At 42.3% G+C, this 14,367-nt stretch overlaps 1 protein-coding gene and 1 non-coding gene across 7 annotated transcripts in view; one reads left to right on the top strand and one right to left on the bottom strand.

Annotated features, from left to right (window-relative positions):
• Window positions 1–4,173: 4,173 nt before the first annotated feature.
• Window positions 4,174–4,280, bottom strand: LOC133384733 (U6 spliceosomal RNA). Its single transcript, XR_009762665.1, has one exon. It is a non-coding gene; the product is annotated as a U6 spliceosomal RNA (small nuclear RNA).
• Window positions 4,281–7,846: 3,566 nt separating this feature from the next.
• The window catches only part of LAMA2 (laminin subunit alpha 2), a 748,112-nt gene continuing 741,591 nt past the window's right edge, over window positions 7,847–14,367 (top strand). For 5 of the 6 annotated variants that reach the window (XM_061623808.1, XM_061623810.1, XM_061623812.1 and 2 more), the window contains exon 1: window positions 7,848–8,035. In XM_061623808.1, the coding sequence (XP_061479792.1) occupies window positions 7,927–8,035 (109 nt within the window). In that variant the 5' untranslated portion in view covers window positions 7,848–7,926. Of the gene's footprint in view, window positions 8,036–14,367 lie in introns of all 6 variants that reach the window. The other variant, XM_061623807.1, reaches the window with a different exon arrangement.

Consider the following 14,367-nt stretch of genomic DNA (forward strand, 5'->3'; position numbering starts at 1 on the left):
CAAAAAACAAGAAAATCACCCGATGTACCCCGGAGACTGCTAGCTGCTCCTTTAAAACTGCAGTAATGAAGAAAGATTTAAATCCTAAATTATCCACATCCATACATTCCAACATACATTATAAATTTTAATCTATCTTTTAAGCTTTTAACATATATTAGGTTGTTTATTTTTTAATATTTATGCTCTACTGTTTTTGTGATTTTATTGTATTTTACCCTATGTTGTGCACCGCCCTGAGAGCCTTCGGGCTGTGGGCGGTATATAAATCGAATAAAATAAAAATAAATAAATAAAATAAATAAAAATGGTCCTCAAATGCAAAGATGTATCACTGAACACTAAAGTCAGGACCATGGTATTCTTGATATGTATGGTATTCCCGATCTCTATGTATGGATGTGAGAGTTGGACAGTGAATAAAGTGGATAAGAGAAAAATAAACTCATTTGAAATGTGGTGTTGGAGTAGAGCTTTGCATATACCATGGTCCACGAAAAAGACAAATAATTGGGTGTTAGAACCAGAACTATCACCAGAAGCTAAAATGATGGAACTGAGGTTATCATACTTTGGACATTTAATGAGAAGACATGATTCACTAGAAAAAACAATAATGCTGGGAAAAACAGAAGGGAGTAGAAAAAGAAGACCAAACAAGAGATGGGAAGAGAAAGGAAGCCTGAATTTACAAGTTCTGAACAGGATGGTTTACAACAGATGCTATTGGAGGTCGCTGATTCATAGGGTCACCATAAGGCATAATCGACTTGAAGGCACACAAACAACACTATATGGTTTGTGCCAACCTATTGATATGCCCCACACTTAATTTCCATTGTGCTGTGTACATCACAACAGAACATTCCACAGCTGTTGCACTGTCTGTTGGTTTTCTTATTTGGTACCCTATTGCAAAGGTGTCAGCATCCAGGTGTTCCAGAAGAGTAAGATCTTTCTAGACCAACTCAATACTGGTGAAGAAGTTGTCCCCAACTACATTCCTACCACTGTTCAACACAGTTCTACCAGCTTAGTGACAACATTGTAACCAAGCTGGCTTTCCTGTGTTCCTCCAGGCTGCTTGTCAAGGTAGATGTCACTCTTCAAAAGGAATGCTCTGGGCATTTAAAAGTACATTCTCCCAACCCACCTAACCCATGAGGGATGCTTGGAATTAGATATGGATGGATGCAGATTAGTTACTTCCCTTCCCAGCTTCTCCCAGAAAATGGGATGGGAGACAAAAAAAGGGGGTGGTATAACACTTCACAACACTTCCCCTGGCATTTATAATTCCCACCATTTGTAAAATAAAACTTTGCTTGTAGAAGCCATGTTTCTTTCCTCTAGGGGCCAAAGGTCTGTCCTTCTGTAACAATGGGACTTTGGAGATATGGTTGCAAGTTTGTTTGTTTGGATAGGATATTTGACTCCAGTGCTCTTCATTGACCTGCCCCTGACTATTTTTCTATTAAAAGAAAACCCATGGGATGTTTTAGTACCCCTAACTCTGGCTGGGGTATAGGTACACCCAATAGCATAATTCAATGAATTTCTGTGATGTTTTATACCCCAGGCTTTATTTCAAGAAGGAAAATGGTAAGTGGTAATTGACTGAAAGTTGGAGATGTTGTACAGTGACAATTTGTGACAATGTTCTAGAAAGACTACTCTGTAGGTCTACTAATGTGTAAATTGCACAATTAAGACTGCTTCCAGAGTAGGATTTTACCTCACAAAATTTTAAACTGGCCACATTCCGTTCTATGCAACCTTCCAAGAGCCACATGCCATTGGTGGACAGGATCAAAGGCAAAAGTGGGTAGGGCAATGAGTGTAAATTCTGCCTTTATACAATAGGCTATTTTCTACACACCCTGTCTATCCTCCATCGAGGCAATCAAAAGGCATAACCAGAGTTCAAGGCCACATTCCAGTGTACTGGAATATACTCCAGTGTACTCTATATCACAAATTTCCAGAGGCAATATGATTGTGGAGGCATAGGCATCATTGCTACATGGTTCACATGTAATCTATACTGTCCCATCAAGGTTTTATTTATATCCTATTCTTCTTCCAAGGTGTTCAAGACTTCGTACATGGTCTGTTTCCCATTTTAGCCCCACAACACCACTGTGAAGTAGGCTAGGCTGAGTCATTCCGACTGCCCAGGACTGCTTAGTGAATTCCATGGCTGAGCAGAGATTCAATCACAGGTCTGCTTGGTAATTCATACTCATGCTGGGTGAGTCATTATTATTATTGTTGTTGTTGTTGTTGTTATTATTTATTACATTTGTATACCGCCCTATAGCCGAAGCTCTCTGGGCGATTTACAACAATTAAATCATTATTTGAACTCTAGTAAATGCATGTGGATTTAAGTATTTAGTCAACATTGTTCTGTAGACTAAAATGAAAATAATCTATTCTTAAATTTTCAAAGCCATTGGTAAAAACCGCTGCTGTTAGAGATCTATATAGACCAATATTTGGCACTGCTAACTTTCAAAGCCAAAATTGTCAAGGCTAATCTTGAATATGTTGTTCCTACTAAGAAGTTAAGAATTCCTCTCCACCTCATCTCCATACGTGCAAAGGGCAGTAGAGTATTTTCCATAAGAGTGACAAATAGTTGTCAGCTAGTAGGGCATTAATGTTGCTGTCATTTTACTGGTGGAAAATGCATACCAATTTTGAGAATGCGAAGTAATAAGAATCCTTTGAAAAGAAAGTGCAAGTAACTGGAGCACATACTGTTTTGGTCCAGATCGCAATATTGCTTACTACTGCAGAAGAAAAGAGCTCTGTTCAACATGGATAAGTAGTGAAGGGAACAAATTGATTGTTTATTTATTTACATACAGCAGAATACTGTCTTGTCAGCACAATGTAGTGTGCATTTGAACTGAATTTTGGGTTTGAAGTAGCTGAGGAAATATGTGAAGAAAAGAGCATTTTCAGGTACAGCAAGGAAAGGTGTCATGTGCAATAACCTAGACAGTGAGTCTGTGCAAAACCTCTGCATGTTTGTAATATGCCATTTGATGATTTGCATGTCATACTCATTTTGCACAGACTTTCCTCACTGCAATGCTAGTTCCATGTTATAGCAAAACTAGTGGAAGGTTTTGTAATGTTGCCCTTTATTATACACCATCATAAAGACTTATAGGCCAGCTCACACACACACAAAAATTACATTTTGAGATAAGGAAGAAAATAAATTTGTACTGTCTATGTCAGTGATTCCCAACCTGGGGGCTGTGATCCTCAGGTGGGCCATGAAGTAATCCAGAAGGGGCTGCAAACAGTAAAGAAATGAATTATTTATTAATATTTTTTTAAAAGTCTTCACTCCTTCTACACTGTCTGCTTCCCACTGCCGCTGCAGATGACACCTCCCCCTTGCTCCAAACGAGAGGGAAGGACTTTTGCTGAAGCACCAGAGCATCTTTCAGGCGCACTGAGGGCAGACATCTACCTATGAAATACATGGCAGACGCCAGAGGCGGCTGAGGGTGGAGATACCGGGAAGAAGAGGGGATTGCTATCAGCAACTCCCGTCTCCTCGCACTGTTGCTGCTGTGGCTGCTCTTCCTCAGAATGAGAGGAGAGGGCTTTCTGTGAAGCAAAAAGAACCAATGCTGCAAGGAAAGGCTCCTTTCCCCCTTCCTTTCTGGCAGCCAGCCTGCCTCCCTGAGGCAGGGGGTCATGACATTTTTTGAGCTTATAAAGGGGGTCCCATACTCATAAAGGTTGGGAACCTCTGGTCTGTGTCATTTGATCTGTGATGGTTCATTCACACATGCAAGTGAGCATTTAATGTATTCAGCAAGAAACATACATACATGTGCGATTCAGCCCATAGTTTCCTGTAAACCAGAAAGCTATATTCTTATTCGTTTAGATTTCTTTATTGTCCTGTCTGAAAGATTTGAGAATAGTGACAGTGAGTCTCACTTTAGACATGTGCCTTAGGCAGACCTTTCAACATCAGTCCCTACATCTATAACATGGAGAGATGAATAATGACTTGCCTTAGAGGTGCTCATGGATCATTACAGTGACCCCCAAACAGTGTGCCAAAATAGTGCCTGAAATACATCTTCAAAAGTGAAGCCACCATGTTGGCTTCCAAATGTGGCATAACCACTACATTAAAAAAAAAAAATGGAACGCGTCATGAATTTGTGTGTCATCCTTGTGCAAAGGCCATGTTAATCTTCTCTGTATTGTTCCAGTTTTAGTATACATGCTGCTGAAGTGAGCACATAACCACTACTTCATGACTGTTGGCCAGGTGTGTTGACAAAAAGCCCATCCCTGAAGCCTGACTGATTGGGCAAAGCAGGAGGGGAGAACATTAGGAGACAATATTGACTGTGCTGTCTCACAATTGCAAGTAGGATGTCCGCCCATTAAAAAAAAGTGAAAGTGAAATATACCTCCAGTTTACACACACACACATACACACACACACACAGAGAGAGACAGACAGACAGACAGACAGACAGACAGACAGATAGAGATAGATAGATAGATAGATAGATAGATAGATAGATAGATAGATAGATAGATAGATAGATAGATAGATAGATAGATAGATAGATAGATAGATAGATAGATAGATAGATAGATAGATAGATTCCCAAAAGCTTGTAATACAAAGAATAACTGTTGTGCCACAGGGTAGTTAAGCATGGGCTAGGATTCACATTTGATATCAGCAAGGCAACTGAAGACATCGAGTTGACAAGTTCTAACAAAATATTTATTAAAAAACAGGGTTAAGAAACATCAGCTGTTTACAGCCCTTGGTTGCCATTAGGATATCTGAAAACAGCTATGGCAATCTCCTGTGAGTCCAAATTGATCACATTCTCTAGGTCCTGAGACCTGATCCCATGTTTTCATGTGCCTTGCCAGTAATGTGAATCCTAGTCCAGGCTTAGCTACCCTGCGGTGCAACAATTACTGAGATAATTTATTTGAAGCACTTTGAACATTCAAAATGTGCTATATAAGTGCTAAGTATTATATAGTCAAGAGTGGCAGTATAGTTAAGGCAGCTTCCGCATTCTACCAGAATAAAGCCTGACAACTCTGTTTGTAATGCATCAAAATAATTTATTTCACCAGTATGAAATGTGAAATAGAGAATCTATCTGGTGATAGAAAAAAAAAATCTAAGGGCAAGTGTGAGTGCATGAGGGCTAAGTTGTAAACAAGTATGATCTGTGAGACTATAGAACACATTTGCTCCTTGCATGATACAGAAATTAAGGTGGATAACTTAACATAATTTCCATGCTTTTTGAGCATGAATGAAATACTATAAGTACTTTTCTCTTAAGTTGTTTTTTAAAATGTTTTTATTGTTATTTCCTCCCCAAAGAAATAATAAGTAAACCAAACAAAATAAAGAAAACTAAACATAAAGCACCCATGGCCTGGCAGCAGCTATTCCAGCAGGCTGCCTGAGTGGGAGATATGGGAAGCAGGGCTTATTCCACCAGTGACCAGCTGCATCAGATAGCACCTCCTGCCCCTGAACAGGTTCAACTCCTGGTGGTCATTATGAGGACTACCATTTAACTTTAAGAACTGGCTCCTGGGTTTGCATATTTCCTCTTCCCTCCCTGTCCCTCTTTTTTCCTGTTGTATCTTCTAGATTGTAAAGCCTGTGGACAGGAACTGTCTTTTTTTAACTGATTATATCAGCCACTCAGAGAGCCTTTTTGGCTGAAGAGTGGGGTACAAATGCTCTTAATAAATAAATAAGACAAGCAACACATAAATGAATCCAATTGTGTTTGTCTATCATATACACAAATTTATTCAATCAAGTTTTCATCAGTGAAGTTTATTTAATCCTTACAAAGTATCTACTTCAATGTGCAATGTATGAATGTCATAAAGGTAGGTTCTTTCTTATAACAGTCCATGCTCTAAAAAGTTTGCCTTTGAGGTGCACCAATACACCTATAGTGCCTTGCAAAAGTACTCAGACCCCTGACCAATGCTCTCATATTACTGAATTATAAATGGTACATTTTAATTTTGTTCTGTATGATATTTTGAAACACTGAAACTCAAAATCAGTTATTGTAAGGTGACATTGGTTTTATGTTAGGAAATGTTTGTAAGGAACATAAAAAACTGAAACATGTTGCTTGCATAAGTATTCAACCCACAAACATTAATATTTGGTAGAGCCACCTTTTGCTGCAATAACAGCTTTAAGTCTTTCGGGGTAGGTATGTACCAGCTTTGCACACAGTGTCTGAGGGATTTTGGCCCATTCTTTTTGGCAGATTTGCTCTAGGTCGTTCAGGTTGGTCGGACGGCGTTTGTGGACCGCAATTTTCAAACAGCGCCACCCTAACCCTGCAAAGAATATAGATTATTCCACTAGTTATATTTCTTGATCTCTACATTTCACGCATGCAAGATGGAAACCCTTGTAGTTGGTGTCAGTAGAGGACAAGTAACGCTTTTATGTTTAAAATTATTAATGCATTTAGCATCCACACTTCACCAGTAAGTGTAGAGGGGTAGGGGAACGTACCCTTTTCTCTCTCTCATTATGTACAGGCATAGTTGTTAAATATGATTACAGGTAGATCATATTTTAAAGTAATCTTGAGCTCTCTCCCTCCAGCTTGCTTTTGCCCTTTAGAGGAAATTTGATTCAAATAATTAGTTTTTCTCTTTGTATGTAAGGTCTGTATCTATTTCCCTACTTTTCCTATGTACCATATTAGCTAATATCAATTGTCTCTGGCCAATAGATAGTACAAGTGGAGCCTGCAACAACATAGTTCAGTGATAGAGCACCTGCTTTGCATGCAGAAGGTTGCAGGTTCAATCTCCCACATCTCCAGGTAGGGCTGGGAGACACTCCTGCCTGAAACCCTGGAGAGCTGCTGCCAGTCAGTATTGACAATACTGACCTAAATGGACCAGTGGTCTGACTAATATAAGGCAGCTTCCCAGATTCCTAATGCAGTGGATTTTCTTGAGAAGCTCTTAGGCTAAAGGCTAACTAGAGAAATGATAATATATCTATAGATTTTCATTCAACTGGTTTAATTGGCATAGTTATGAATATGACTAAGATAAATATTTTAACAGAAAAATGTCATAACATTTATTTTTATGCATAAGTTTTTTGACATTATCTTAGCCTTACAGGAACTTGTTAACACTTTATTTACTTAAATTTATCAGGAGAGGGTGACCCTGTAGCCTCTTCTTAATCTCTCTGTGGCTTGTGATACCATTGACCATGGTATCCTGCTGGATCAGCTCTGCAGGTTGGGAGTGGTTCAGCTTCTGCCTACAGTGTTGGTGCCAAATAGAGGCATTGAGAGACTGTATCTTGTCTGGCCTCTGACAGTTGTTCTGTGCAGTGCCACAGGGCTCCATCTTCTCCCCAGTGCCTGGAACTGCTGCCCGAGAAGTGAACTTATTACACTGAGGTAGACTGTAAGTGTCGTTTTCTAGACAGTCTGTGCTGCGTTGTTTCTAAATACCCCCTGACTTTCTGGCCAAGACCTTGTAGCTGTTCCCTTATCTCCGCCCGCCCCCCGCACGCCTGTCGCTACCCTCTTAATTTGTGCTAAGCCTCTCTCCTTGGAAGGCTTCCCTGATTGTTCATTGTCTCGTGACCCTCCTCAGGCCCTTGGCCGGTGCCCGACTTTAGAGTGGGCCAGGCTAAAGGAGTGAGCAAAACCTTCAGCAGCACAGCGGGATAGAGGCGTATCCCTCCTCGGTCCCCTCCCTTGTGGCAGGGGCTTCTCCGCCTCACTTTCTCTCTGCCCTCCTCCCGCGGGCAGCGTCGCTTCTCTTAAAACCTATTTCGCTGGCCGAGGAAAGGGAGAGAGAAAGAGCGGTGTTCGCCGCTGAGGAGGAGCAATGACGCGAACCGGGCTGCCTCCTCTCTTGGTCCTCACCGCGTTTCTGAGCCGGTGCGGCGCTCAAGTTCTACAACCTCAGCAGCACCAGGCAGCACCTCAGCAACGAGGTACAGTAAGGTTTGGCGGCTTGGAAAGTTCCGTAGAGCTGTGTGCATCCTTGAGGGGCTTCTGGCACCCCCCCAACACCCTTCAGTTGCTCTCCCTTCCCAACCCGCCGCCCTTTGTTTTTTCTTTCTCCTCATTCCCCCCCCCGTTCGTTCTGAGTGCTCCCCCCACGACAGTAATGAAGAGCAGTAGCGAAATGTTGGCACTCGTGCGGTTTTTCGGTCAGGGGTAGCTCTTTCCTACATCTCGCACAGACGGACTTAACAGGCACTTGGGGAACTGTGGAAGAAAGTGCGGCTCCAAGTTTCCCTCTTCTGATGAAACTATTAAGCAGGCAGCTGGGCTTCCACTCTGCTGAAGGGCAAAAGGGTGTTGGACAGCCTCTCTCTCGCTCTCTCCCTCCGGCTTGCTTTTGCCCTTTAGAGGAAATTTGATTTCTTCAAAGCGCCTCTTTCAAAACAACTTTCCATTTTCCAACGGAGAGGTGTTAACAGACACACATTCAAGACCCTGTCCCCCAAAGATTTACAGTAATACCAATTTTCATAGGCTGCTTTGAGCTTCTGGCTTAGCTTTTGAATATAAGCCTTCCACCGGGAAGGAAGATTTAAACTAAAGCCCCAGTGACAGAGTTGTTGTTGTTATATTTTAAAGTGATGATTATGAACCAGAAAACTTGGCCAGAGTCTGTAAGGAACTGCTTGTTTCCTGCCTAGGGAGATAGTAGACCATCTCCATGTTTTACCAGCAAACTGCATCTTCCCAAAGAGTTCAGATCTCAAGTTCAGGCTACAGTGTGTGGTTACTGTGGTGGTAGCTTCAAGTGTGTGTGGGGGGGATTAACCCATCAGATAAGGAATAAACACTTAAGTGTTTTGTCTCTGTAAAGTTGCATTGTATACTTCGCGCACGTGCGTGCATGCTGATTCTGCAGTTGATTAATGGGAAAAGAGAAAATCACCTACAAGGATAACATTGGAGCGATAATAATTCAGTCAAAAATGGCTCCAAAAGTGACGCAGCATGAAGGAAGTCCAGATATTGAAATAATTGTGTACAGTATAGGATGATAGTGGATGTTAGTTTGTGGGAAGGATAAAGTAATGGCTGTTTTAGGAGGAAAATATAATAAAAAATAGATTGAATAACAAAGTGTGATTGTGATTTTAATGTAATAATCTGAAAATAATCAAAACAATTCAGACTTCTCTAAGGATTTTCTGTCCATCTCACATTTTCGGTGAGAGGAGCACAGATACGATGGGTAATAATAAACTTTAGTCCATTGATTTCAGATGGTCTGTTGTGAGTATGACTTAGTTGGATATCACCCTTAAATTTATGTTAGGATGTATTGCCCCCTTTAGAAAGCCTCAAATAGCTGCCTTCATAACGCTAATTTTAACTCTCCAAAAGATGAGTGAGACTTGACTAAGGCTGCAGTCCTGCACACATATATTGTGGAATAAGTAGCACTGAAATCAATGGAACTTACTTTTAATTATCTATTAATATATGAATCACCTTTTACATGTTTCTCAAGGTGATTTACATACATACCTAAAAACAATATAAAAACAATACTGTTTTCTTTTAGGTTAAAGAAAGAAAGGTTAAAAAAATACAAAAACACTTAAGGCAGAGATCTTTTCATCCCACTGTAACCGTGCATAGGATTGGGCTGCATATGTTTTCACAGAATTAAAATAGAATTACAATAAACTATGGGGAGAACTCAGACAGGCTGACTACATTTGGAAATTGACTCACTGGAAAACAGAGAACAGTCAGTCAAATTTTAAAATAGCACATTTAAAATACATTGGGGCACATACTGCAGGTACCATTTGCTGTTCAGACAAGGAGATAATTTCCAGCTATAGAAATACTTATTTTCACATTTTTGTCACCTCATAGTACTGTTGTTGTTTATAGGAGTCCATTCTCATTGTACATGATGCTTTAAAGAGTAAGCACAAGTAGAGAGAGAGAGAGAGAGAAAATATAGGTCCTTGTGCTGAGGACATTACAATCTAAATTGCAATATTGGGGGATAAATGGTGCTATGGAAGGAAAAAGAAGAGGAAATCAAGTGATTAAATATGTACAAATGCAATTGTATGTAGATCAACTTCATTTCAGTTGAGGTTGAGGACTATGTAAAGCAATAGGTTCCATGGAAAAGGTGGACTTTGGGGAGGGATTTGAAGAAGAGCATTAGAGACACCAAATATAGTTCACAGCCAACTGAAACAAATGGCCAAACATCCATTGTGCAGTACAGTCATGCTCTTTAACTGTTGTTGTTGTTATGTGCCTCCAAGTTGACTACGATTTATAGTGACCCTATGAATCAATGACCTCCAAGAGCAACTGTCATGAACCACCCTGTTCAGATCTTGTAAGTTCAGGTCTGTGGCTTCCTTTATGGAATCAATCCATCTCTTGTTTGGATTATCTGCCACTTTCCATGTCCTATCTTCCGTCAGATTTGAAGTCTTGAATCCAGGATGCTGGGAAGGGATTAGGATTAAGGCAACGTCTATTATGTATGCCATGTTTTCATTATAAAAAACCCTCCTTCCCAACTGGTGGCAATTTATCACTCTAGTACTGACTTCCCACTACCATCACTGTTTCACGTGCCATACTTTTTCAATCCTTATAATAGATAAGTCTAGGTCATCTGGGTGGTAATGAGAAGAAATCAAGAGCAAGGAAATAATTTCACATATTGGTATAAGAAATGACTGCTGCCAGATTGTTACATGGGGCAGCAGAAATGGATAGTATTGTACTAATCTTTAGAATTCTTCAATGATTGACAGCACTATTCAGGGTGTTGGTACTGGGATACATGTCCCTATATGACCTCCACCTAAGTGTCTCCACCAATTCCTTCTGGCATGTGCTTCAGGATCTGCAGGGGAAGCTCTGCTCATGTACCATAAGAGGGTACAGCACATGGGGGAGTGGCATGAGCCAGGGAGGAATTTCTATTGCTAGGGAGTCCCCCTGACTATAGAACTCTCTCCCAGATGAGATTTGGTTGCCCCGAACTTGCTGATGTTTGGTAGGTAGCTGCTTGTTTTAACAGAGTGAATTTATTGTCCACTGCATTGTGTTTTAAAGGTTGCCATTCTGTTAATAATTTAATAATTTTAACTATTGTTTTATGGTATAGTGTATTTGTATAGTGTTTTAAGAGTGTTCTTAGCCACCCTGGGTTCCTACAGGAGAAAGTGCAGGGTATACGAACAACAAAAAAATGAATAACTGACTAACTCTATGAGGTAGGTTAGGCTGAGAGGTAGTAACTGGCCCAAGATCCGTTGGTGAGATTTGAACTTGGATCTCCCCAGTCCTAGGTCAACACTCTATCACATCAGCTGTAAATGATTGGAATCAAATGACTGGGATGTAGAAACAAGGATGAGTGTGGCACGATCACATTCCAACCGATATTACAACTTTGTTACTCACCATTACATCTCTGTCATCCTTGAAACATGGTATATTTTGAGTGATCTATATGATCAGAGGATAGAATTGCAAGAAAGTCAGCCATTTCTGAAAGAACCATCTGAATATCTTATAGATTAGAAGACATCACGTGGCATGCTTTCTAGGTAACTTTTTAGATCTGAATAACTGTTTGCTGCTGTTCCCTGCTTATCCTATGTCACTCTTTGAGCCTTGTTGCCCCACATAGAATCAGAATAGTATTTTATTTATTATTTATTTATTTTCATTTCTAGACCGCCCATAGCTAATAGCTCTCTGGGCGGTGTACAAAACGAGATTAAGATACAATATAGAATAAAATCAGTAACAAAGAGGAACACATTAAACTAAAACATTAAACATAAAACATTAAACATTAAAATGCCTGGGAGTATAGCCAGGTCTTAACCTGGCGCCTAAAAGAAAGAACCGTAGGCGCCAGGCGTATTTCCTCCGGTAAGCTGTTCCACAATTCGGGGGCCACCACAGAAAAGGCCCTAGATCTAGTAACAGTCCTCCGGGCATCCTGGTGAATTGGTACCCGGAGGAGGGCCTTAGATACTGAACGAAGTGAACGGGTAGGTTCATAGCGGGAGAGGCGTTCCACAAGGTATTGCGGTCCCACACCGTGTAAGGCTTTATAGGTCAAAACCAGCACCTTGAATCTGGCTCGGAAACAAATAGGTAGCCAGTGCAAGCGAGCCAGGACAGGTGTTATATGCGCGGACCGATTGGTCCTCATCAACAGCCTGGCTGCCGCATTTTGCACTAGCTGAAGTTTCCGAACAGTCTTCAAGGGCAGCCCTACGTAGAGCGCATTACAGTAATCCAATCTAGAAGTTACCAGAGCGTGGACAACAGAGGCGAGATCATCACTGTCCAGATAGGGGCGTAGTTGGGCTACTGAGCGAAGGTGGTAAAACGCATTCCGTGCCACCGAGGCCACTTGAGCCTCGAGCGACAAGGAAGGGTCAAAAAGGACCCCCAAACTACGAACCTGTTCCTTCAAGGGGAGTGTAACCCCATCTAGAACAGGATAAACATCCACCATCTGAGCAGGGAAAGAGCTCACCAACAGTGTCTCAGTCTTGTCTGGATTGAGTTTCAGTTTATTAGCTCTCATCCAGTCCATTATCGCGGTCAGGCAACGGTTCAGCACATCAACAGCTTCACCTGAAGAAGGTGAAAAGGAGAAGTAGAGCTGCGTGTGATCAGCGTACTGATGGCAACGCACTCCAAAACTCCTGATGACCGCACCCAGAGGCTGCATGTAGATGTTAAAGAGCATGGGGGACAAAACCAACCCCTGAGGGACTCCACAATGGAGAGTCCAGGGTGTCGAGCAATGTTCCCCAAGCACTACCTTCTGGCGACGATCCGCTAAGTAGGAGCGGAGCCACTGCCAAGCAGTGCCTCCAACTCCCAACTCCGCGAGCCTCCCCAGAAGGATACCATGGTCGATGGTATCAAACGCCACTGAGAGATCAAGGAGAATCAACAGAGTCACACTCCCCCTGTCCCTCTCCCGACAAAGGTCATCATACAGGGCGACCAAGGCTGTTTCAGTGCCAAAACCAGACCTAAAACCGGATTGAAACGGATCCAGATAATCGGTTTCATCCAAGAGCGCCTGGAGCTGGCCAGCGACCACCCGCTCCAAAACCTTGCCCAAAAAAGGGACATTTGCCACCGGTCTATAGTTGTTCAAAACATCTGGGTCCAAAGAAGGTTTCTTTAAAAGAGGTCTTATTACTGCCTCCTTGAGACTACCAGGGACTACTCCCTCTCTCAAGGAGGCATTTATTACCTCCTTGGCCCAGCCGGTGGTTACAGCCCTGCCAGTCTTCACCAGCCAAGATGGGCAGGGGTCCAGAGCAGACGTGGTCGCCCGCACCATTCCAAGCACCTTGTCCACTTCCTCGAGCTGCACCAACTGAAATTCATCCAATAATAAAGGACAAGGCCGCGCTCTGGACACTTCAATGGATTCATCTGTCATAACATCAGAGTCTAAGTCCCGATGGATGCATGCAATCTTGTCCTGGAAGTGCTCCGCAAATTCGTTGCAGCGGGCTTCCGATGTTTCCTTAGTATCATGAGGGCCACAATGTAGGAGCCCTCGTACCACCCTAAAAAGCTCCGCTGGGCGGCAAAGGGATGATCTAATGGTGGTAGCAAAATAAGACTTTTTCGCCGCCCTAACTGCTTTTATGTACAACTTAGTGGAAGCACTTACCAAGGAATGATTACATCTGTCAGGAATTTGCCTCCACCTGCACTCTAGCCTCCTTCTCTCTTGCTTCATCACTCTCAGCTCCGGGGTATACCACAGTGCTGTATGAGTTCGGCACCGAAGGGGGTGCGCGGGAGCGATCATGTCGATGGCCCGGGTCATCTCCGTATTTCACAGGTCAACCATGGCCTCGACAGGAGCACCAGTGCTATCAGCCAGAAAAACTCCCAGAGCCCTCTGGAAAGCTACAGGATCCATAAGCCTCCGGGAGCGGACCAACTTAATAGGTCCCCCACCTCTGCAGAGGGAAAGGGCTGTCATGAGTCTAAAACTCAACAAGCGATGATCTGTCCATGACAATGGAGTAGATGAAAAATACCCCACCCTCAGATCACCATCTCCATGACCAGTGGCGAAGATCAAATCAAGAGTATGTCCCGATACATGTGTCGGGCCAGTAACAATTTGAGACAGCCCCATGGTTGTCATGGAGGCCATGAAGTCCTGAGCCGCCCCGAGCAAGGCAGCCTCGGCATGGATGTTGAAATCCCCCAGTACCACGAGTCTGGGGGACCTCAACAATACCTCCGAGACTAT

This window comes from Rhineura floridana, chromosome 4 (genome assembly GCF_030035675.1).
Source record: "Rhineura floridana isolate rRhiFlo1 chromosome 4, rRhiFlo1.hap2, whole genome shotgun sequence".
Lineage (NCBI taxonomy): Eukaryota > Metazoa > Chordata > Lepidosauria > Squamata > Rhineuridae > Rhineura > Rhineura floridana.